At 43.2% G+C, this 25,916-nt stretch overlaps 2 protein-coding genes across 3 annotated transcripts in view; one reads left to right on the forward strand and one right to left on the reverse strand.

Moving 5' to 3' along the window:
* Window positions 1–37: 37 nt before the first annotated feature.
* FAM161B (FAM161 centrosomal protein B) lies at window positions 38–12,314 on the reverse strand. Of its 2 annotated transcripts, none has more exons than XM_036260385.1 (9): window positions 12,244–12,314; window positions 8,665–8,984; window positions 7,362–7,507; window positions 5,416–5,762; window positions 4,820–4,947; window positions 3,927–4,091; window positions 3,598–3,697; window positions 1,786–1,928; window positions 38–1,191 (listed from the first exon to the last, which is right to left on the reverse strand). In XM_036260385.1, exons 1-9 carry the CDS (start codon window positions 12,292–12,294, stop codon window positions 1,053–1,055), a joined length of 1,539 nt encoding a protein of 512 aa, XP_036116278.1. In that variant the 5' UTR covers window positions 12,295–12,314; the 3' UTR covers window positions 38–1,052. The 2 variants fall into 2 exon arrangements, with proteins under 2 accessions (XP_036116278.1, XP_036116273.1); XM_036260380.1 differs by having other exon boundaries at window positions 7,362–7,912.
* A 268-nt stretch (window positions 12,315–12,582) lies between these two features.
* Window positions 12,583–25,916, forward strand: part of COQ6 (coenzyme Q6, monooxygenase) — a 29,187-nt gene continuing 15,853 nt past the window's right edge. Inside the window, exon 1 of the mRNA XM_036260129.1 lies at window positions 12,583–12,784. Within this exon, the coding sequence (XP_036116022.1) occupies window positions 12,619–12,784 (166 nt within the window). The 5' untranslated portion in view covers window positions 12,583–12,618. The remainder of the gene's footprint in view (window positions 12,785–25,916) is intronic.

Consider the following 25,916-nt stretch of genomic DNA (forward strand, 5'->3'; position numbering starts at 1 on the left):
CTTCTGTTAGAGTAGGCACCCTTGCTATTATCCTGTTTCTATAGCTACTGAGAAAGAATAACTAATTATAAGTAGTAAGAAGAAAAGTATTCCAAAGATCACTTACTAATAGAAATCATGGCTATCAGAGGAGTTTCAAATTTATTTAAAATGAACCTCATGTTGACACACATGCTCACAGATAACATTCTAAATAGATAACAGGAAAGAACCGCTATTTTAAATAAAGTAATTATAGTTCTCAATTTGTTAATGACATGTATAATCATCCTGAGCGATGCAGATTGAGTTCATGTCAATTACTTGTATTCTTAAAATGCCAGTTTTTACTGCCTGTAGCCTTACTTTTATACTACAGAAGTGGTTCTCAATTGGGGACATTCTGCACCCAACTCTTCTAGGGACATTTGGCAGTATCTAGAGACATTTTTGTTTGTCACCACTGGTGGGGTGTTACTGACATCTAATGATGTTGCTAAACATCCAACAGTGCACAGGACAGCTCCCTCTCCCTCCACCCAACAAAGACTCAGCTGGCCCAAATGTCAGTATTGCTGAGGCTGAGGAAACCTGTACTAGAAGTAGCAAACTTGTCATCCCCCAGGTGTTTTATTCTGCTCGTACAATATTTCCACATAATTTTTAAATTAGTTCCCAACACGCAGATTTCTGGCTTCTGTTGAAAATGCAGTTGATCTGATAGTTCTGGGCTTTTATTCCAGCAGAGACTCTGGTCTCTACTATCTCCTACTATCTTACAGCCAGCCTATCAACCCATTTATTTTCTAACTAGCCCCTGTAGGCATTTGGGCTTGTGCCCTTTTTTCTGTACCTAATGTACAGTGTGAGGCACAAAGTAAGAACCCTTAACTAGGCTCTAATCCCTCCACCCTGAGCTCCACTTTGATGTACTTGAATCATTCCCTGTTATCTGTTACCTTTTTCCCATTCTCCAAGAATAGCCATGACTCAAAACCCAAGTTTTTGCCTACTGATTCAACCCTACATTAGTTGCTTAATATTATTGAAAACCAGTAATTTAAGTGTGCTGATTAGGCAAGTGATTTGAGATTATCTAGCAATTCATAAGACAGCTCCTCCTGTTCTGTCTTGGGGCCTGTAGGCTGTTCTAGAGGTTCTTCTAAATCTTGCTGTGGATTTCTGATGCTAAATTTTGTAGTTTCATGGGTGCTGCAGAATAAATCAAAACATGAAAAAAAAATTTAATTAAAGCATGTAAAGCTTAAGGATGGTCTCAACATTTTCATTATTTTTTATATGGGGTGTAAAAGGAAATTTCTAGGTTAAAAATGGGGATAGGAATTAGGGGAAGGCGCCATCAGGACTTAAGAAACAACAAAATTGAAATATTGGAGATGAGATGCTTTTCTTCTTTGATTTACATGATCTCACTGGAGGAGGTGGTGCTAATGAGTTACTTTTAAAGAGTGCTAGGAAAACAGTTTTATCATTTTATGGAAAGTAAAAATATATGATTTTTAAAAAATGGAGTGGAAATACTTTTGACTGATGGCATTGGAACTGGAATTGAAAAATGATGTTTCAAATTTTAGGAATCTAGACCTAATATACAGTGGTTATAATTTATTCACAAATGCACTTCTTTCCAAATTCAGATATATTATCTGGAAATCTCTGGATAGTATTCTGTAAGTACAGGAGAGTGATCTCAAAATATGAGTGGCTGTTCTACAGGTTCCTCCCAGGGCCATTACTAGGGATGGCACCTAGAGACTGCAGGATGAGAGCAGCATCTTGGATTACCTGGGACACGCATGGATTTCTGACTGCTCCTTCCACTGTACAGCCCTGGTGCCCTGAACCTTGTTCCTCACAAAGTCTTCATCCAGCCCGGCCTGCTTTAGGGTGTCTTGATACCGTTGTTCTGCTTCCTTCCTGGCAAGGTCCTGTACAATGGAAATTAGTCTGTAGGTATCTTGTGAATCACTTGATAATTCTGAATTACTACCTTAACCCATATCCTTAAATACTGCCCCCCCCCACCAATTAGTGGGCACAAGATTTATATAGAAATTACTTTGAGCTTTATTTTCAAGCCTTAAAGTGCATAGGAACTACCTGAAGATTTTGTTAAAATGCAAACTCTTAGGTCTCAGATGAGGCCCGCAATTCAGTATTTCTAACAGTCTCAGGAGATGTCAGCTGTTGATTAGGGAGCCACACTTTGGAGAAGGACTTAGATTTTTGGAAGACCAAGTAATACCCAGATGAAAATGATGGACTAAAAACTGAATATTTAAAAGCAACCAAACCATCATTGGGAATACTAAAATATAACAAACTGCACCTTTTTTATTTTAATCCTCACCCAAGGACATTTTTCCATTTTTGTTCAGATAGAGTAGAAGGGGGAGAGAGAGAGAGAGAAAAACATTGACGTGAAAGGGACACATCGAGTGGCTACCTCCTGCACAACCCCAGCCAGGGCCAGGGACAAATCAAAACTGAGGTACGTGCCCTTGACTGGAATCAAACCCGAGACTCATTGGTGCACGGGCCAATACTAAGCGCTGAGCCAAACTGGCCAGGGCTAAACTGCATTCTTTTAACAGGACTGGGAAAGGGTATTTTTTGTTTGTTTAAGTGTTTGAGAGAGAAATCCTATCAAGTACTTGCATTTTTCCTAGAGTGGTGAAAGATCTGTTGAGTCTGAGTGTGAGCTTGCTTGGAAAAATTAACATGAAGAGGAGAGGTCTGCATGAAATTTTGAACAATGCAAGTGGCTGGGTAAATCCAAGACAGTCCAGTGTGTGATGGGTGTGTGGGCGGAAAGGAGTGGACCCAGGAAATGCCTAGATAATACACTGGCTATAAGGTGGAGATAATACCCAGCATTGGGAACCAGGTCACTAGGGAATTCCAACTTTTGTCTGAAACTCTGGGGAGGAGAGTGATCCTGAGAATCTGATGTAGCCCAAAGCTGCCTGAGATGGTGGCCTTTATAAGCTCAGAGCTTCCTTAGGGAGATCTCAACTGAATCCGACATCCCTAAAAGTCTAGAGAATATGTTAAAATGATTCTTGCAGCTTCAAAGGCACTTAATCTAGAAAGGGCCTGTTGGGTGCTTGTGAGCATCCCAACCCTTGGAGACCTAGCAGTGTACCACAGATCTAGATGCTGGGGATGCCCAGGGCACCCGCACTGCAGGAGGAGAGAGATCTTCCCCGCACTATGAACAGTGGCTTCAGGCAGCAGAAAAGACTGGACTTGCAGTCACATTAGTAAGTTAAAGATGTGCTTACTAACACAGCCAAACTCACTGTGTGTCTGGGATCAAACCCCCACTCTCATTCAAGGTGGGAACTAGACTACAGTGAAAACTCTAGGAAGTGAAATTTCCCATTATAGATGCCTTTGGAGACCAGTCTTGGATGAAATAAGCCCAAGCAATATTCACTACTTATTTTGGGGAAAGATGATAGTAATAAAATGGGTACAATTTATAATCTTTCTGCGCCTCAAGGAAATGTTTAATACTCAGATATTCAACTTTCATAATTTCTAAGGGCCCTTTCATCCAAGACAGAAAAAAAATGAATAATGAGTAAGTTTTACCTTGGTAACTTGTTCGAAGAGATAGGGTCTCGTTTGTATTCTCTTTTTCATTTCCTCCAGTTGTTTCTTATATTCTTTGGCTCTTTTACGGTCATTGTTCCTGGAATTAACAAGATTTTTTAAACTCATCTTTTTCCAATCCAGAATATCCTTTATTCCAGTTAAGCAGAGTAAGTCCCATGGACATTGTAAATTTCTAATTATGACTGGGAAAACTCATGACAGCAATTATAGGAGCCTAACCTAATAACTCCATTTCGTCATTTTCAAGGCCAACGATCTGTTGGATACCAAAACAGTCAACCCTTTGACACATGGAGAACACTGACCGGTTTTCTTTCAGCTTTGCTTTGAATACCTCCTCCAGGCTTTTATGGGGATCCATGGCTTTTGCACGCAAGGTCACAGATTTAGACATTGCTTGACATTTCTTCTTATGCATCTCCAACCACTGAGTACTCTCATCTGCTTTGTCCTTTTTTTCAAGTGAACTTCTAAAAGGAGAAGGCAAAAAAAGAATGCAAATTACCAACTTGGGTATATTTAAAGCAATCTTAGTAATGTCTCTGGAAAGTTGGTGTTTTCTATGAATGGGGTGGGTAATTTGCCTCCCTGGCATTTCAGAAAGATTAATATTCTGGCATTAAATGCTCAGGCACATAATGCCTTCCCAGCACTCTGGATACAGTGATATTCTACCCAGGAGAAATTCATTAATTGAACTGAAAAATGTGAGTAAATGTCCTTAGTTAAATAGCCAAACATTTTTGGCTTGATGTCTATCCTGGAATAAAGGACTAATAGCTACCATTTGCTGAGTTTCAGGTTTCACCTCAGACATCTATTACAAGAGACCTCTGCCCCAGATTTCCCAGTGACCCTACAGTCTCCCGTAGTCCCTTATCACTGCATTACTCACAAAATAAGGTAGCTGCTTCTTGGCTTTTCTGTACTTCAGACTAGGTATTAAACTATAGGTTCCATAGGTTTTTCCAGCCTTAACATTCTGCCTGGCACAGAGTAAGCCCCCACGGATATCTGCTGAATAGCTAGGTGTTTTCCAGCCCTAAGTGTGGAGGACCACATGCATTTCTGTGCTGATCTGAGAATTCCCTTCCACCCTTTTGGGTCTTTCTGATAACGAGAGGATGCCCAGCAGCAGGGTGGTTTCATCTCATGGGCCACGATTCTGACATGAGTCTTCTGCAGCCTGACCACTCACCTGACTGCAGATTCCCTCCTCCTGGTGGCATCTGTGATGTGCACAGGGAGGGTATTAGCAGAGAGGGAAGCAAGGCCACTCAGAGAGCGACTCCTTGGCCGCGGTGTGGCGGGTGGCTGTGGAGAGTCCTAGAAGAAACCAAGGCTGGTTTTGGTGGGAGAGCATGTGTGGTTAGTTTCTATGGTAACTGGAATACATTTCAGTGAAAGACTAGTCAGACTAAGAATCTTTTCCCCTAGCATTAAAGCAAAGGGTAATAAGATCTCAAGTTTAGTAACTGGGACAGACTTGGATATCAATCCTAAAGTTTTTAGTCAAATGAGAAGAGTTCTTTGGAATTGGTATAGGGACACAACAGTTGATCCCCACTCCCTGCCTTTCAGACCTGCTTGAACCCTAGAGAGAGGGAAGGAAAAGAAGTATTCTTGTGGTCTTAAGTTTATAGGAATTGTGGATCTGCGGATGGATCTGCTTACAGCTGAACGGTGTTTTTTAAAAAAAATTAAGACAGAGAAATGCCTTCCACTGAGACACGGCCCTCCTTGGATTTCAGGCCTCAGGTTTTTGACCCTCCCGCAACTGCAGTGGGCTCTCACCTTCTTCCCTCCAGTGGTGGCAGCATCACAGGGCCGCTGAGTGTGACACAGGCTGGCAGTTCTCAGCAAGAAGGGCTTGCTGCGAGTCACCTCTCGGGTGACCCTTCTCTTGGCAGCTCTTCTCTGGAAGGCCTTGTAAAGGTCTTCATAGTCAGGGACGGCAGAATTCACCCGAGGCTGGAATCCAAAGTCAGTGTGCAGAAATCCAAGCTTTTTCTCCTGGGTTCGGGTGGCTGTGCGCAGCTGTGGGTCAGCCCTGCAACTGGAGGAGGTGATGGGGGAGGAAGCCTTCTGGAGCATGTCCAGGGCTCTCATCTGGATGCGAATTTTCCTGAAGAGCTCAGTTTCTGGGGAGAAAAATCAGGGTGGTGATGGGTGAGAAGGGACCGAGACTCACACCAAAAGGTTTGGAGAACTTTCCCCTTTTTAAACACTAGCTGTAATGTGCTGGAGCCAATTGTTAACTTTTCAGGAATTTTGTGAGCCAACTGACATCATGTAGGAAGCCTGAAATTGACTGTGACAGGCATATTTATACCACAGAAAATGGCAAACACTACAAGTGCCCCCTACCGGAGAGCTTGTTAATAAACGTTGACAAGAACACCATTGCCAGGTGACAATCAGGCTGCAGAACCAGCTGCCATTCTCATTTACTGAGTGCTTTCTTGGGTTCCTTCTTCAGAGATGAAGCAGAATGAACGGGCCAGTCACCTGCTCCTCTCCCAGAACTCCCCTGTCTCAGAGAAGGGCCCCATCATCCACTCAACTGCCCAAGCCCATTGCCAAATCATTGACTCCTTCCTCCCTCATCTCATCAGTTACAGGTTCTGCCATCTCCTCCACTTTAACTTGTCTCCAGTCCAGTCTCTATTCATCATCCCTGTCTCTAATTTCATAATTTCTCAACTAAATTGTTGAAATAGCCTCCTGTTATATTAACATCCTGCCAGTCTCGTGCCTCCCACTTTAAATGATCTCTCTAGCAACCAAAGTGATCTTTCTGAACTGCGTATCTGATCATGAGCCACCCTACTTAAAACCTTCCAGCGGCTCCCCAGTGCCCTTTGGTGAAGTCCAAATTCCCTCCCATGGCCTACAAGGTCCCAGGTCTGGCTTGTGCCTGCCTCCCCCCTTCCCACTCTCCCTCTTCTCTCTGCCCTCTTCCTTTCCATCCCCTGAATGTGCTCAGCTTTCTCTTACCTCCATGCTATATCTCTGCTGGTACACTCTTCCTCCCTTTATTAAATTAGCACAGCTCATCCTTCAGGGTCAGCCTCAGTGCTCACTTTCTCTAGGGACTCTAACTGTTGCCACCCCTCACCACACCCTAAGTTAGGTCCCTCTATTATATGCTCCATAGGACCCTCAGGCTTCCCCCTGTAATCCTTGCAAATGACTCATCACAGTTGTGATTATTTGTCTATCTGTCTCCCTCCCATGTCCACAAACTCATGTCTGTTTATTCGCCCTAGAACAGTGCCTGGGACATGGCACATATTACTGAATGAGCAAAGAGAGCCTGAGTCTCTAATTGGACCTACACTTCTTGAAATGAGCACCTCGCTAGGATGAGGGAGGGGTGGGGCCCAACCTTGGGGGCAGCTGGCTAGTGGTGGCACTGGTCTAAGCCGGTCTTTGGCTGTCTCATTGGTTCTCCGTTGTCACATCTGTGTGGCCACAGAGGCCTTCACATCTACTCATTGAGAGAGACGTCAACAGGACAAAGCTAGGGAGTGCTATAGGACCGCTCCTGGTCCCTTGCTCCTTATAGGGCTCCCCTCTTGTATAGATAGACCCAACTCTACCCCATGGCCTGCACTGAGAGTGGCCTCTAGCGGGGCCACCTGAACAGCTCATCTCCAGGCCAGGCTAACCCCTGAGCTTGACTAAATTCCCAAGGCACCCCCAGGCAGAGGGCAGCAAGGTGGCAAGAACGTCTTTACCCTGCAGTTTGTCCCCGAGGGCTGGCTCCAGAATGGACTTGGGGATCCTTCTGGTGGTTTTCTGCTTGGAAACCTTGACCTTAGCAGTGGCTGCCAATTCCCTCTGTTGAGCTGCTTCCTTTCGTTGCTCCTCCTTCTCCAGGAAGCTGAAGGGTTTTAAAGAAGAGAGGAGCAGTTCCTTCCTCTTCTGGATCCCTGTCTGCCTTCGGGCCTCATTACGCTCCATGATTTCCTGGTAGAGGGGCAGGTAGACATGTGCAGGCACAGGTTGTGCCCGGAACTGCCGGTGGCACTCGGCCTCCTCCTGGCCCTGCCTCTGGGCCTGCTGCCTCTCGTGCTGGAAGGAGGCAGGTGAGGCCAGCCACTGGGCCTTTTTCCGGGCCTCGCGCATCGTCATACGGAACGGCTGAGGGACGGTGATGGATGATGCCCAGGAGCTGATGCTTCTGTGCTGGGAAGGAGGCCTGGAGCCTGTGGGTGGCTGGGACTGAACCTTGGGAATGTCGGAGGGTAGGTTGCTCAGGGAGCTGCAGCGCCTTGTGGAGCCACACCTGGGGGGAGAAAGCAGCTGCCCTGTGCCTGGAGGACAGGGCAGCCAGGAGGCCCAGCTCCTCCCAGATCCTCCTCCCCGCTCCTCCCTAGATTGCATCTAGCTTCTCAGCCTAACATGACAGCCCCACAGGCCTCTAAGCCTTTGCCTTTTTCAACCAGTCCTCTCTCCTTCTCACAGGCCACTAGCAGCCTTAGTAAGAAGTCTCTTCTCAAAATTGATCCAAAAATTGCCACTTTGCACTCTAATATTTTCATATGGGGGCAGCACAATGGTACAGAGCAGGGCTTTAGAGTCAGAACCAGATTCAAATCTTTCTTCAAACGATTACCAGATGTGTGACCTTGAGCAAGGTTCTCTTGGAACCTCAATTCCTCACCTGTAGAATGGCAAAAATAATACCTACTTACAAGGGTTATAGGGAGGAGAAAATAAATATTAAAAAGATAAAGAATACATACATATAACAGGGCTTGGCCAAGGTAAATGTACCTTGTTGCCATTCTCAGGGAGGTAGTGTGCTTGGGAAAGGCATCTGTTTAATCAATTCCAGTGCTTCAAGTGACTTAAGGGTTACCCGAAGGGATTTAGGACTGCTGGTAGGAATCAGAACACATGTTTGCATCCAGAAGCTGATTCTGCTGGAGCCTGGGTAAGTGGCAACTTGCAGAAGTGGCCTCTGCTTTACTGAGGAAGAAGAACATGACTGGTCAGAGTTGTGCAGAGAGGCAGCTGCTGAACTGCGTGCCTTACCTCGGAGATGGTGGGTACCGGACCTGCAGCTTCCCCATACTTTTGTCTTGGAAGAAGCTCTCCAGGTCCTCATCATCTTCAGAGAGGTGCTCATCACTGTCGGGGTCAGACTGATGAAGGGATTCTGACACACACCACCTGCCTTTCTGCTTTAGTACTTGCAGGGTCTCGTAAAAGCTCCTAGTTGAGTCAGGAGAAGTAGAATCTGTCTCTTCTAGGTTGAGGAACTCATCAAGTTTGCCAGCCCTAGGCAAAACCAGCCCGTCCCCAGACAGCTCCTCTTCAGCCTCTGTGTCTGAGGAGGATTTGGGGGGAAATATCTAAAATGAAATAGAATAGACTGGGGTCAAACTATAATTTCAAATTTATTCAAAACGCAACTGTTCATTTCATTTTGAATAAGCCTTTGTATATGAGAAACTAGGGAGGAACAAAGAAAAGTAAGATGTGTTCCTTGCTCTAGAGAAATTTCACAAATTGGTATATGGGGTGTGCCTGGTTGAAAGTGTCAACCCCAAGAAAGAATATACCTGCCAAGAAGGACTCCTTGTGGATAACTGGGCTCAAATTCATAACTAGAGTGTAGCAGCCATTGTTTACAGAAGTCCCTCATGCACACTGCATATCAGGGAAAAGCCACAAGCTGAGCTGCCAGCCTCCAGCACTGTGTTCCCGTCATTTGAGTTGACCCTTATAACAGAGCTCCTAGGAGTGTAATTCAACCAATGGACTAGACCTACCTCAACCAATTGGAGCTACACAACTATATCCTCATATTTGCATATTCACTGACCAATCAGAACACATGGAATCTAGGACCAATCAAACTGGAATTTGGATTCCTCATTTGCAGGGGCCAGGAGGCAGACTCTCTTCTCTTTAAAAAAAAAAAAAATTTTTTTTTTTCCTTTATTGATTTCAGAGAGAGATGGAGTGAGAGGGAGAGAGAGACAGAAACATCAATTGGCTACCTCCTGCATGCTCCACACTGGGGATTTGGCCCACAACCTGGGCCTGCGCCCTGACCAGGAATTGAACCTGCGACCTCTTTGTGCATGGATCAATGCTCAACCACTGAGCCACATGGCCCAGGCCAGACTCTCTTCTCTATACCAGCCGGTGGAGTGCCCCGGCTATGTTTCCCAGGTTTGAAAACTGAGCTGCAACACATGCTGTTTTACTGAATATAATCTCTCCTGTGCCACATCCAAAATTGGAGACTTCTGTTGACATTGAACCATGGCAGCGACCTTTGGTTGACAAAGGACAGGAAAGAAAAGCAAAGAGCTAAAGTTGAATTCCTACTTCACGCAGTGTCTACTCTGTACCATGAATTCTGCCCCATGTACTCCAGGAATCCTGTGACCTTGGCTAAGAGAGCACAATTTAGTAAGTGTGACTTTGGGCCCTGCCATACTTGGGTTTTACCAACTTTTGTCAATCTTCCTTTCCTTGCTTCCCCTGTTTATACCTCTGCTTTCCTCATATTCTAATTAATTTCCATTATGTCATTAAGAATGGATAATTAACAGGAGAGACGATGTGGTCTAGCTGAATGAGCAATGTCCTAGAATGTGGGAAACCCAACTGGGTTTAAATGCTCCATTTATTCAGAAAATATATATTAGATGATTAATGTGCACTAGAAATTAAGCTGAGAACAAGACAAGGTCTCTAATCTCATAGAGCTTACATTCTAGTGAAGGTAGACAGGTAATAAAAGATGATAATTCAGTGAAATCCGTAAGACTGTGAGATTACAGAGTGATGGAGTGGCTATGGGAAGCTTTCCTTATATGAAGGGCTATAAAAGTCCATCAGATAAAGACTATATATATATATATCTATGTAGAGGCAGAGACATATTATGGTACATCTGTTTAGTTGTACTATAATTAGAGTTAGGTTTATTAATTTGCTGCAGTAAACCATGAAAAATTATAGGGAACTTGGGAGGGGGTAGTTTTTAGTAAGAGGGTGGGAGAGGGGCTTTTTCTAGGGTTAGCTTGTCCTGAATAATTCTGATGAGAGTTAGGGGAAGCAGGGATAAATTCTGGATGGATGCTGTCATGATGAGAGAACAGTTTAGTAAGTGGATGATTGGGCAATTTTCTTTTTAATCCTCACCCAAGGATATTTTTCTATTTATCTTCAGATAGAGTGGGAGGAAGGGGGAGAGAGAAACATCGATGTGAGAGAGACACATTGACTGGTTGCCTCCCGCATGACCCAACCAGGGCTGGGGACGAGCCACAACCGAGGTACATGCCCTTGGCTGGAATCGAACCCGCAACTCTTTGGTTCGAGAGCTGATGCTCTAACCACTGAGTGACCGGCCAGGGCTGACTGCAATTTCTATTCAAAAGGTGACAAGGACAAACTGGGGCTGGGTAAGTAATTGATAAATAAGCATGACCATTTAGAAGGGGATGTTAGTCATTTTACAGTACAGTATGGTCCTATGAGAAACACTGTTTTCTGCTGATCTTGCTGCTGGCCTTATCTGTATCTATTATAGTTTAAGTTGTACTTTCTCAGAGCTGGGATGATTTTTACTTCCTCACTGTGGAGGAGTTTTGGATTGACACCTGACTGATGAGTAAGAGCCAGCGTTGCTCAGATCTGGAGTGAGCGGTTTCTGGGTTTAAGGAACAGCAAAGGCCTTGAGGCAGCGACCTGAGGCAGGAAAAAACTTGACTCTTGGAGAGGTAGAAAGAGGACAGTGTGGCGGGAGGACTGTAGCATGAGATATCTTTAGAAAAGCAGGCGTGGTGGTGCCAGGATGGGACCAGAGGATGACTGACAGCAGCTGGCAACCATTTGGGGGCAGGCTGCTGCAGGCCTCCAGGTGACACTTGGTGATGGTTTTACTGAGTTCTCTAAGGACCAGCTCTAACACTGCAAAGTACATGGGATTTGAGTCAAAGGTATGTATGTACTCTAGCCCTCACTCTGCTACTGAAGAGTGTGTGATCTTAGGAAACTTCCTTTTTAAATGACATTATTGAGATATATATAATTCATATACCACGCAATACATATAATCCATTTATTTAAAGTGTGCAATGGGTTTTAGTATATTTACGAAGTTGTGCAACCATCACCACAATTTTACATTTGAATCACCCCAAAAGAAACACTATATCACTTAGCAGTCACTCTCTATTTTCCGCAACCCTCCCAACCCTTCCCCACCTCACTTCCCTGCTCACCCCTCATACTTCCCCGCCAGCCCTAAGCAATCACATTCTACTTCCCGTTTATATCGATTTGGGGGCTAATTTCTTCATCTCCCTTTGCCAGTTTTCTCTTCCACAAAATCGAGACAACAATCCTACAATGGTCCTAGAGTAGCTGAGAGACTAAGCGAAAACGGCCTCTGCAAAGTTCTGCGAAGAGCCTGACGTAAGGCTCAAGCGGTTCAGGCCAGGAGTTCTAAACGCTGCCAATTTTAATCCCACGCCCCTCAGGGACACGCCCCTGCCGTCTGTCTCCAAGGCAACATCAAACAGTTTTCTCTCTCAGGCGTTCCTTTCCGGGGGGCAGACCTGATTCCTCTCCTTCTGTTTCCCTCCTCACCTGAAGGCTCCTAGCGCCGCCAGAGGCTCCCGCTGGCCTCCCCACGGTCATCTTCTCAGTGGGGCAGGGACAGAAGCGTCGGTGACAGAAGCGGTGACTGCGGTGGCGACGCTAGCTACGCCGGCCAAGTTCCGCCCCTTTATATCTTTGGGTTCTGATTGGCTCCCAGGCGGATGCAAGAACCAGTCCCCTATCCAGGGAGCCTCCAATCCATCCCGCCCAAGGAGGCAAGGATCGTTTTCCGATTGGCCTATTCGCTTCGCACGCTCTATTTCCTGTTCTGAGCCTGCGTGGCTGAGGCGGCAAGTGATTGGAGGGCTCTGCTGTAGCAGTGCTACGCAAGGCGGGTTGCCAAGTAGCGCGCATGTCAGCATCATGTCGGCTCTGCTAGCTGTGAGAAGGTTGGGGGCTGCACCTGCAGCTGCCGGAAGAAGCCCGCTAGTCTCCTGTCGGCGGTGGGCCGGCTCCCCGGCCGACACCGTGTACGATGTGGTGGTGTCTGGTGGAGGCCTAGTGGGCGCCGCCATGGCCTGTGCCTTGGGTAAGCGATTCTCCAAGGCCAGCAGTGTCAGGGAGTGGGGCCATGGAGGAGCAGTGAGGACTGTAGGAGCCCTAGCACTGTTTTCCCAAAGTCTGAGTGTTGTGCATCTTGTGGTCCATTCCCTCCTCAGAGGACCCCCGACAAGCGCTTGGTTCTCAAGGGTTCCGAAGAGTCAAAAATGGGAGGGACCTTAGGAGTCTTTACAACTGATAGGGAAACAGACCTGGTCAGGGTTATTTAGTTATGGGCAGAGTTGGGAGCAGTAAAGCATTGTTGCATTGGGTGGGTGGTTTTTTGTGTGTGTGTGTGTGTTTGTTTTTTAACAGCTCCATTGAAATATAATTTGCATATCATAAAGCTAACCCATTCACCACTATATTATTGATTGATTGGAGAGTGAGAGAAGCATTGATTTGTTGTTTCACTTATTTTTGCATTTATTGGTTGATTCTTTTATTTTTAAAATCCTCACCCAAGGATATTTTTCTATTTATCTTCAGATAGAGTGGGAGGGAGAGAGAGAGAAACATTGATGTGAGAGTGACACATTGATTGGTTGCCTTGTCACAAACCCAAGCAGGGCTGCGGACCAAACCGAGTTATGTGCCCTTTAACAAAATTGAACCAGTGACGCATAGATCTGCAGGGTGACACTCCTAACTGCTGAGCCATACCAGCCAGGGCTACTGGTTGATTCTTGTATGTGCCCTGATCAGGGACAGAACCAAAACCTTGGCATATAGGGACACACTAACCAACTGAGCTACCTGGCCAGGGCTAAAGTTCACTTATTTGAAGCATACAATTTAATTGTGCAGCCATCACCACAATAAATTTTAGAACATTTGCATTACCTCCAAAAGAAATCTGAATCCACTACCAGTTACTGTCCATTTCCCCCCAATCTTAGCTCTACACCAGTGATTTGCAAGCTTTTTCATCTCATGGCACACAAACTAATTACTAAAATTCTGTGACACACCAAAAAAATATATTTTTGGCTGATCTGATGAAAAAAATAAGTATAATTTTGATTCATTCACAACAGATGTCTATTGTTGTGTAGGCTTTTGTCACTTTTTTATTTGAGAGTGTAAGGGAAAAGAAGTTAGTGCTCCTGACTAAATGGTCAGGTACGGCACATTTTAAAAAATTCTTGCAGTGCATAGGTTGAAAATCTGCTCCAGGCAACCAATCATGTACTTTTGTCTGCAGATTTGCCTTTTCTGTACACATGAAGTCTACTTAATGTTCTCAGGGTTCATCCAGGTTGTAGCATGTGCTAGTACTTCATTTTTACAGCTGAATAATATTTCATTGTGTGAATATATGTTTTGTTTATTCATTCGTCAGATGATGGACATTTGGGTTTTCACTTTGGGGCTGTTAAAAATAATGTTGCTATTTTGTATGTAAGCTTTTGTGTAAACATATTTATTTTATTTTTTTTATCCTCACCCGAGGACATTCTTCCACTTTTTGTACAGACAGAGTGGGAGGGAGAGAGAGGAAGAGAGAGAGAGGGAAACATCGACGTGAAAGGGACACATCGAGTGGCTGCCACCCGCACGACCAACCAGGGCCGGGGACAAACTGCAACCGAGGTACGCGCCCTTAGCGGGAACCGAACCCGGGTCTCTCCGGACCGCAGGCGGACGCTCTAACCGCTGAGCCAAACCAGCCAGGGCGTGTGTAAACATATTTTTGGTTATCTTGGATATATTCCTAGGAGTGGAATTGCTAGGTCATACGGTAATTCTGTTTAACATTTTGAAGAGCTGCCAAACTGTTCCAAAGTGCCTGCACCATTTTACATTCTCACCAGCAATATATGAGGGGTCCAGTTTTTTTACATCCTGGACAACACTCGTCATTATCTTTTTGTTTATAGTCATTCCATTGGGTATGAAGTGGTATTTTCTGGTTTTGAGTTGCATTTCCCTAATGACTAATGATATTCAGCATCCTTTCACATGCTCATTGGTCATTTGTATATCTTTTGGGGAAATGCCAGTTCAGAATCTGCCCATTTTTAAATTGAAGTATTTGTTCAATTTATTATTGAGTTGTAAGTTTTTCATATATTCTGAGTACACATCCCTTATCAGATAAATGATTTGAAAATATTTTCTCACATTTTATGGATTATCTTTTCACTTTCTTTCTTATTTATTTATTTTTTATTTTTTTTAGTTTCTTTCTTTACTTATTTTTATTTTATTTTATTTTATTTTTTATGAATTTTTATTTATTTTTTTGTTACAGATATTTTACCTTTTTACCCCATTGGCACCCCCCACCCCCACCCCCCTCCACCCTGTCCCGGCTTAGTTGTCCATGTCCATTGGTCATGCATACATGCATATAAGTTCTGTGGTTTATCTCTTCCCACCCCCCCACCCCCCATCCCCTCTTCTGAGGGATGTCAGTCTGTGCCCTACTTCCATGTGTCTGGGTCTACTGTATTTCTCAGACTGTTATGTTCATTATATTCCGTATATAAGTGAGATCATGTGGTATTTGTCTTTTTCTGCTTGGCTTCTTTCACTTAGGATAATACTTTCCAGGTCCCTCCATGTCGTCTCAAAGGATAAGAGATCTTTCTTTCTTACCGCTACATAGTACTCCATTGTGTATATGTACCACAGCTTTTTTATCCATTCGTCTACTGGTGGACACTTGGGCTGTTTCCAGATCTTAACTATTGTAAATAGTGCTGCTATGAACATGGGGGTACATATATTCTTCCTGATTGGTGTTTCAGGCTTCTTAGGGTATATTCCCAGCAGTGGGATCACTGGGTCAAATGGAAGTTCAATTTTTAATTTTTTGAGGTAGCACCATATTGTTTTCCATAGCGGCTGCACCAGTCTGCATTCCCACCAGCAGTGTATTAGAGTCCCCTTTTCTCCACACCCTCGCCAACACTTGTTTGATGATTTGTTGATGGTGGCCATTCTGACAGGTGTGAGGTGATACCTCATTGTTGTTTTAATTTGCATCTCTCTGATGATTAGTGATGTTGAGCATTTCTTCATATGTCTCTTGGCCATTTGTATGTCCTGTTTGGAGAGGTGTCTATTCAGCTCCTCTGCCCATTTTTTAATTGGGTTCTTTGTTTCACTTTCTTAATGGTGTCCTTTGAAGCCCAAATGTTTTTAATTTTGATTAAGTCCAATTTATCAGTCTTTTACCACTTGTGTTTTTGGTGTCATATCTAATAAATTGTTACTAACCCAAAGTCCTGAAGATTCACTCCTGTGTTTTCTTTTTTTAAAATTTTTTCTATATTGATTTTAGAGAGAGAGGAAGGGAGGGGGAGAGAGAGAGACAAGAAATATCAATCAGATAGAACAATGATTGGCCACCTACTGAATGCCCCCCACTGGAGATTTGGCCCACAACCTGGGCATGTGCCCTGACTGGGAATTGAACCGGTGACCTCTTGGTGCATGGGTTGATGCTCAACCACTGAGCCACACAGGCTGGGTTTGAGGCAGGATTTTCTAATCTGAAGCTCTCCTGGAAAACAGTAGGCAAGACACAGTCTAGGACACAGTGCAACCCCTCTAGAAAACTAACTCAAGCCCTGGCCAGTTTGGCTCAGCGGTTAGAGCGTCGACCTGCAGTCCCGAGAGACCCGGGTTCGGTTCCCGCTAAGGGCGCATACCTCGGTTGCAGTTTGTCCCCGGCCCTGGTTGGTCGTGTGGGTGGCAGCCACTCGATGTGTCCCTTTCACATCGATGTTTCTCTCTCTCTCTGTTCCTGTCTTTCCCTCCCACTCTACCAGAACAAAAAAGGAAAAATGTCCTCGGGTGAGGATAAAAAAAAAAAAAAGGAAAGAAAACTAACTCAAGGGTCTGTTTGTTTTGTCAGAATTAGAACTGGGTTCTGTGTGGGGTACCCTGAATTGCCTGCCCACTGGATGACTTAGTCTGGACTGGGCCTCTGGTGATGGGTACACTATGATTTCCCGAGAGCTGCTCCACCCACAGCTGCCAACCAGTGCAGCTGACTACAAATTAAAGCATTGCAGAATTAAAGGAAAAAAAATTGCACCACCATGAAAATAAGAATAAAAGTCCTTGTTTCCTCTGCTGGTTGACTGCTGGCAAAGCTGGCAGTGCTTGCTGGGATCTCTGACTGAGGCATTCACTCAGGCTTCATTTCTGGTTTCATCACCCGGGCTGCATACTTTTCTGTTAGGCAATGTCCTTGAATTTATGACGGTCCTTTTTTTTTTTAAGAAAGCCACACATTGGGGATCAGGAATCAGGTTCTTCCCCAGGTTCTTCTGAAGCCTCAGTTTCTCCATTCTTGATGTGGCTTCTTTTTTAATTTTGTAGTTGTAGGACTTCCATTCAACTTGATTTCATGCGGTTCTGAAGGATGTTTGTTCTATAGTTGTAATTTTGGTGTGGTTGTGGGAGGAGGCGAGTACCGCGTTTACCTATGCCTCCATCTTCACCGGAAGTGTCCTAAGCCTTTGTGTATAAGGTGAGGTAAGAACTTTGATTTCATATTTATAGTTTAGGCTCCTTCACTACCCTGTGAAGTAGGTATTTTCTATTTTACGTGAGAAAACTTGCTTAGCAAGTTAAATAAGGACCAAAGTCTCACAGCCAGGCACTAGCAGAGTTAGAATTCAAACCCAGGCCACCAAACTCGAGATATTTTGCTACTAACAACTGTACAGTGACTTTCAGAAATTGGATTTGAGTTTTCTGGCCTCACAAAGATCACTAATAATGTTTGTTGACTTGAGAATTAGGGAATGACAGCCACATCTTCCCTAAGATGGCTCCCCTTCTAGGAAACTGGTGGGAAACAATGCTATGTATGTATGAGCTGATGGGCTTGAGTCTCACAGTAATTATACTAAACATAGTTATTAATTATTGAACACTTGCTATGGATAAGCATATTTTCAAGTATTTTACATTTGTTTTTATTTAATCTTCATAATAGTCTTGATGGTTGATTATGCAGATAAGGAGGTTAAAGCTCAAGAAAGCTCAAGTAACTTGCACTCAAAAGCTGGTAATTAGAAGAAGCACAGATTTTTGTATATGCCCCCTTTCTCTCTGACAGTCATTTTGGTTGTACCAATTGATAAATGGATTAACATTGTGGTTTTCAAGTTTGAGTGCATTTAAGAATCACCTGGATTGTTTTGTTTTGCCATGGTTTTGGGTTTTGAATAACTAAGGCACATATAAAAAATTCAAAAGGAATTTTGAAATACAAAGGGTAGAGGGTATAGAGTATAAAACATATAAAGTAAGACTTCCATTTTTTACTGTTAGCCACCCAGTTCTCCTCGAAGGCAATCATTGTTACCAGTTTGTGGGGTATATTTTAAAATGAAGGTTCATGCCCTGGCCGGTTTGGCACAGCGGTTAGAGCGTCGGCCTGCGGTCCAGAGAGACCCGGGTTCGGTTCCTGCTAAGGGCATGTACCTTGGTTGCAGTTTGTCCCCGACCCTGGTTGGGTCATGCAGGAGGCAGCCACTTGATGTGTTCCTTTCACGGCGATGTTTCTTTCTCTCTTCCTCTTTCTCCCTCCCACTCTATCTGAACAAAAAATGGAAAAATGTCCTTGGGTGAGGATAAAAAAAAAAATTAAAAAAAAAAAAAAAAAATCAAGGTTCACGTTTCTACTTCCAGTGGTCCAGCTGGGGCCCTTTATTAACAAATTTTTCTGGGGATGGATACAGGAGATCTGAAGACCACATGTTGAGAATGAGAAACACTGGGAAGAGCTTAATTGTCTTATAATGACTTTTTTTTTTAAGAAAGTTTTTCTCTCAAGTTTTTTTTTTTTTAATTAAAATTTTTATTTTTATTCCTCACGTGAGGATATTTTTCTGCTTATCATTAGATAAAATGGGGGTGGGGGTGGAGAGAGGGAGAGAGAGACAGAGAGAGAAATTGATGTGATAGAGCCACATTGACTCCCATATGACCCGACCAGGGCCGGGGACAAACCGCAACCGAGGTACGTACCCTTGACTGGAATCGAACCCGCAACTCATTGGTCTGCAGGACGATGCACTAACCACTGAGCAAAACCAGCCACGGCCCTCTCAAATTTCTATACAATTTTATATACCTTCCATAGGCAAGTATAGTGTGGCGTGTTTTCTCTTGTGGAGTGTCTCCCCTTGATCATCATAGCATGTATCCCAAAGAATATTCTTTGTCAGTAGTTTATATCCTGACTGATCTTTATATTTCAACATTCTTACTTTATATTTCTTACTTTATATTTCAACATTCATTTAATTTTAGACTCATGCTTTAAAAGTGAAAATTTTTACCCAGCCGGAGTGGCTCAGTGGTTGACCGTCGACCCATGCACCAAGAGGTTGCCGGTTTGGTTCCTGGTCAGGGCACATGCCCAGGTTGTGGGCCAAATCCCCAGTGAGGGACATGCAGGAGGCGACCAATCGATGCTCTTTCTCATTGATGTTTCTATCTCTCTCTTCCTCTCTCTTCTTCCCTCTCTAAAAATCAATGGAGAAAAACATTTTTTTTTTTTAAGTGAAAATTTTCAAAAAAAAGATGGCGGCGGGGAGAACCAGAGCGAAGGTGATTGTGTGCGAGACAGTGAGTGGACATGAGTGTAGACAAGCAACCTCAAGCAGTGCAGATACGTTGAGGCAGAGGGTTTCCATGCTGTGGACAAGGAGCAGCCAGCCACAGTAAGTGGCTTGTCAGGGTGCTTCTCCCTGCACAGCCCAGAGGCCTCCCCATTTTGCAAGATCCCTGGTCTTCTCTGGGAGGAGGCAGTGGGAGCAGCTAGGGCCAAGTGATCTGAGTCCACCAGTGTGCCTTGTACCATCGGACCAGTGGACCCCACTGTGTCAACACGGACCAGCACACAGTAGCAACACTGTCAAGGTGCCTGCTGTGGAAGCCGTAGCCCGCCAGGAGCCAAGCACCATCTCCCATAGCAATAGTCACTGGGTGGGAGTGGAGCCTCACCCCCAACAGCAGCTGAAGCTTGGGAGCCCAGTAACTTCCCCCATAGCAGCAGTTACTGGGTGGGAGTGGAGCCTCAGCCACAGCAGCAGCAGAGGATTGGGTACTGAGAGCACCCCTTGGCAACAGCAGCAGCAGTAGCAGCACAAACTGGGAGCTGACACTTGCCCCCAGCAGCACCAACAGTAGCTGATCAGGAGATGAGCCCCACCAGACAGCAGCGCGCCCCAACAGAGCCCTGGCGTCAGGGACCCATGCATGCCATAGCAGAGCCTAACAACTACAGACCAATACCAGCTGCCAGTTGTCAATTCTCCAGAACCCACAGCAGGCAAGAGGTGCCACACACCAAAACAGAATGGGAGGCACAGAAGCCTTATTTGATACACACTGACCTGCCTGTACATCCCAACGTCCTGCACCAGGCCTAGAACTACCAGACTGCAAAATGGGAAGACAAAGAAATAACACCCAAATGAAAGAAAAAGAGGAATCATTAGAAAAGGAACTACATGAAATGGAAGAAAGCAATTTGTCAAATAAAGAATTCAAAGCAATGATTTTAAGGAGCTCAAACAATTTATTGAGAACTACAAGCAACTTAATGAGAATTATAAAGAGCTCAGTGGGAACTACAACAGCTTAATAAAAGAGGTAGAAGCTATGAATATAAATCAAGAGGAAATAAAGAATGACATAGCTGATATGAAAACTACCCTAGAAGGATTCAGTAGTAGATTAGAAGAAGCTGAAGGCCAAATCAGCGATTTAGAAGACAAGGTAGAAAAAATCTTCCAAATAGGGCCGCAAATGGGGGAAAAAAATTAAAAAGCAGGAGGAGAGTTTAAGGGAGCTTTGGGACAACACAGAACATTAACAACATTTGCATCATAGGGGTACCAGAAGGGGAAGAATCAGAAAAAGGGATAGAGAACCTGTTTGAAGAAATAATGACAGAAAACTTCCCCAATTTGGTGAAGGAAAAAGTCACACAAGTCCAGGAAACACAGAGTCTTTCAAGCAAGATGAACCAAAAAAGACCCACAGCTAGACACATAATAATTAAAATGACAAACATTAAAGACAAAGAAAGACTCTTAAAGGAAGCAAGAGAGACTGTCAGCTGATTTCTCTCTCTTTTTCCTAAATTTTTTCTTTATTAATTTTAGAGAGGAAGGGAGAGGATGAGAGAGAAACATTGATGAGAGAGAACATCAATTGGCCACCTCCTGCACATCCCACAACCTGGGCATGTGCCCTGACTGGGAATCGAAGCAGTGACTTGTTGGTGCATGGGTCAATGCTCAACCACTGAGCCACACCGGCCAGGCCTGATTTCTCAATAGAAACACTGCATGCCAGAAGGGAATGGCATGAAGTGTACAAGGTAATGAAAAGCAAGGGTCTGAGTCCAACACTATCTAGCAGGCTATCATTTAAAATTGAAGGTGAAATAAAGAGCTTCACAGACAAAAAAAAAAAGCTAAGGGAATTTGCCACCACCAAACCAGCACTGTAAGAAAACCTAAAGGGACTGCTGTAAGAAGGAGAAGAAATAGAGAGTGAGGAACATAGGCATAAAAAAATAAAAATGGGCCCTGGCCGGTTTGGCTCAGCGGTTAGAGCATCGGCCTGCAGTCCGGAGAGACCCAGGTTCGGTTCCCGCTAAGGGTGTGTACCTCGGTTGCAGTTTGTCCCCGGCCCTGGTTGGGTTGTGCAGGAGGCAGCCACTCGATGTGTCCCTTTCACTTCAATGTTTCTCTCTCTCTTCCCCTTCTTCTCTCTCCCTCCCACTCTATCTGAACAAAAAAAATGGAAAAATGTCCTTGGGTGAGGATTAAAAAATAAATAAAAATAAAAATAGCAAGGAACAAGTATTTCTCAATAATAACATTAAATGTAAATGGCTTAAACAATCCAATCAAAAGACATAGGGTAGTTGACTGTATAAAAAAACATGACCCATGTATATGCTATCTACAATTCACCTGACAACAAAAGACTCACACAGGATGAAAGTGAAGGGATGGAAAAAATTTCCAGACAAATGGAAATGGAAAAAAGCTGGTGTAGCAATACTCATATTGATAAGATAAACTTCAAAACAAGGGCCATAGTAAGAGACAAAGAAAGTCACTACGTAATATTAAAGGAATCAATCCAACAAGAGGATATAACTTTGGTAAACATATATGCACCAAATACAGGAGCACCAAAATATATCAAAAAACTTCTGGAGGATTTCAAGGGAAAGATCAATAGCAATACAGTCATCGTGGGTGACTTGAACACTACACTAACACCACTGGATAGATCATCTAGACAAAAAATTAACAAGGACAAAGAGTCCATAGACAATGAACTAGATCAGTTGGACTTAATTGATATTTACAGAACACTTCATCCCCAAAGCCACAGAATATACATTCTTCTCGAGTGCACATGGGACATTCTCGAAGATAGACCACAAATTGGGACACAAAGTAAGTCTCTACAAATTCAAGAAGATTGAAATCATACCAAGCATCTTCTCAGATCACAATGGCATGAAACTAGAAATCAATTACAACAAAAACATTCAAACACATGGAGGCTAAATAGCATGTTATTAAACAGCGAATGGGTTACCAAGGAGATCAAGGAAGAAATTAAAAACTTCCTGGAAACCAATGAAAATGAACACACAACAACACAAAATCTATGGGACGCAGCGAAAGCAGTCCTGAGAGGGAAGTTCATAGAAGTACAGTTCTACTCAAGAAACAAGAAAAATTCCTAATTGACTTTCTAACCCTACAACTTAAAGAACTGGAAAGTAAACAAAAAGAAAAACCCAGAGCAAGTAGAAGGAAAGAAATAGTAAAGGTCAGGGCAGAAATAAGGCATAGAAACTAAAAATACAATTCAAAAGATCAATGAAACAAAGAGCTGGTTCTTTGAAAAGATAAACAAGATTGATGGACCCTTAGCCAGACTGGCCAAGAAACAAAAAGAGAGGACCCAAATAAACAAAATCAGAAAGAAAGAGGAGAAGTAACAACTGACACCACAGAAATACAAAGGATCATTAAAACATACTACAAACAATTGTACACCAACAAATTGGACAATCTAGGTGAAATGGACGCATTGCTAGAAACACATAGATAATCTCCCAAAACTGAACCAGGAAGAGATAGAAAACTTGAACAGACCAATAACAACTAAGGAAATTAAAGATGTAATCAAGAAACTCCGAGCAAACAAAAGCCCAGGCCCAGATGGCTTCACGGGGGAGTTTTACGGAACAGTCAAGGAAGATCTAACACCCATTCTCCTCAAACTATTCCAGAAAATTCAAGAAGATGGAAGACTTCTAAACTCATTTTATGAGGCCAACGTACTCCTAATTCTAAAACCAGATAAAGACACTACAAAGAAAGAAAACAACAGGGCAATATCCTTGATGAGCACAGGTGCCAAAATCCTTACAAAATAGTAGCAAATTGGATCCAGCAGGATTCATTCCAGAGATGCAAGGCTGGTACAGTATTTGCAGATCAATAAATGTGATACACCACATAAACAAAATGAAAGATAAAAACCGTATGATCTTATCAATAGATGCTGAAAAAGCATTTGACAAAATACAGCACTCATTTCTGATAAAAACGCTCAGCAAGACAGGAATAGAAGGATAATACCTTTTTTTTTTTTTTTTTTTATCCTCACCCGAGGACATTTTTCCATTTTTTGTTCAGGTAGAGTAGGAGGGAGAGAGAGGGACAGAGAGAGAGAGAGAGAGAAACATCGATGTGAAAGGAACACATCGAGTGGCTGCCACCCGCACAACCGACCAGGGCCGGGGACAAACTGCAACTGAGGTACGCGCCCTTAGCGGGAACCGAACCTGGGTCTCTCAAGACCGCAGGCCGATGCTCTAACCGCTGAACCAAACCGGCCAGGGCAGAAGGATAATATCTTGACATAATGAAGGCCGTATATGAAAAACCTACAGCCAACATCATACTCAATGGGCAAAAACTAAGCATTTCCATTAAGAACAGGAACAAGACAGGGATGCCCACTCTCGCCACTCTTATTTAAGGTAGTACTGGAAGTCTTAGCCACTGCAGTTAGACATGAAGAAAATATAAAAGGAATCCAAATTGGAAAGGAGGAAGTGAAACTCATTATTTGCAGATGACATGATACTATACATAGAAAACCCTAAAGACTCCATAAAAAATCTACTAGAGTTAATAAATGAATTTGACAAAGTAGCAGGATACAAAATTAACATCAAGAAATGGACAGCATTCTTCTACACCACCAACAAACTCACAGAAAGGGAAACTAAAAAAGCAATTTTGTTTACCATTGTGGCAAAAAAATTAAGATACCTAGGAGTAAACTTTTTATTAAAAATTTTTTTTTCTTCATTGATTTTAGAGAGAGAGAAAGGGAGAGAGAGAGAGAGATAGCAACATTGATGAGAGAGAACATCCATTGGCCACTTCCTGCATGCCCTGCACTGGGTATTTGGCCCAGAACCTGGGCATGTGCCCTGAACGGAAATCGAACCAGGTGACATCTTGGTGCATGAGTCGACACTCAACCACTGAGCCACACTGGCCTGGCCCTAGGAATAAACTTAACCAAAGAAGTAAAGGGTCTATTTTCAGAAAACTACAGGTCATTGAAAAAAGAAATAGTGGAAGATATAAAAAAGTGGAAGCATATACGTTGTTCATAGATTGGAAGAATTAACATCATTAAAATGTCCGTACTACCCAAAGCAGTCCATAGATTTAATGCAATCCCCATTCAAAATAACAGTGACATATTTCACAGAACTAGAACAAATACTCCAAAAGTTTATATGGAACCAAGAAAGACCCTGAATAGCTACAGGAATCCTGAAAAAGAACAAAGTAGGAGGGATTACAATACCAGATATCAGGTTATACTACAAAGCCATAGTAATCAAAACAGCCTGGTACTGGCATAGGAACAGGCATATAGATCAATGGAACAGAATAGAGAACCTAGAAATTGACCCAAGTCATTATGCTCAATTAATATTTGACAAAAGTGGAAGAGCATACAGTGGAGTAAAGACAGCCTCTTTAACAAATGGTGTTGGGAAAATTAGACAGCTACATGCAAAAAAAAATGAAGCTATACCACCAAACACAAGAATAAACTCAAAAGGGATCAAAGATTTAAATGTGACTTGTGAATACATAAAAATCCTAGAAGAAAATGTAGGCAACAAAATTTTAGACATCACACGCAGCAGAATTTTCACTGATACAACCCTAAGGGCAAGAGAAATAAGGAAAATATGAACACATGGGACTACACCAAACTAAAAGCTTCTGTGCAGCAAAAGAAACAAGCATCAAAATGGAAAGGGAACCTGTTATATGGGAGAGCATAATTGCCAATGATACATCAGATAAGGGGCTAATTTCCAAAATATATAGAGTGCTCATACAACTCAACAAAAGGAAAACAAAGAACCCGATTGAAAAATGGGCAGAGGACCTAAAGAGGCACCTTTCCAAACAGGACATACAAATGGCCAAGAAACATGAAAAAATGCTCAACATCATTAATCATCAGAGAGATGCAAATTAAAACGACTATGAGGTATCACCTCACACCTGCCAGAATGGCGACCATCAACCAATCTTCAAACAACAAGTGCTGATGAGGGTGTAGAGAAAAGGGGACTCTAGTACACTGCTGGTGGGAATGCATACTGTTGCAGCCACTATGGAAAACAATATGGTGTTACCTCAAAAAATTAAAAATTGAACTTCCATTTGACCCAGTGATCCCACTTCTAGGAATATATCCTAAGAAGCCTGAAACACCAATCAGAAAGAATATATGTACCCCTATGCTCAGAGCAGCACTATTTACAATTGCTAAGATCTGGAAACAGCCCAAGTATCCATCAATAGAAGAATGGATAAAAAAGCTGGGTACATATACACAATGGAATATTATGCAGTTGTAAGAAAGAAAGATCTTTTATCCTTTGAGGTGACATGGAGGGACCTCAGGAGTATTATCTTAAGCGAAACAAGCCAAGTAGAGAAAGACAAATATCACATGATCTCACTTATTTGTGGAATATAATGAACAAAACAAGCTGAGAA

The sequence above is a fragment of the Molossus molossus genome, unplaced genomic scaffold (genome assembly GCF_014108415.1).
Source record: "Molossus molossus isolate mMolMol1 unplaced genomic scaffold, mMolMol1.p scaffold_m16_p_1, whole genome shotgun sequence".
NCBI lineage: Eukaryota > Metazoa > Chordata > Mammalia > Chiroptera > Molossidae > Molossus > Molossus molossus.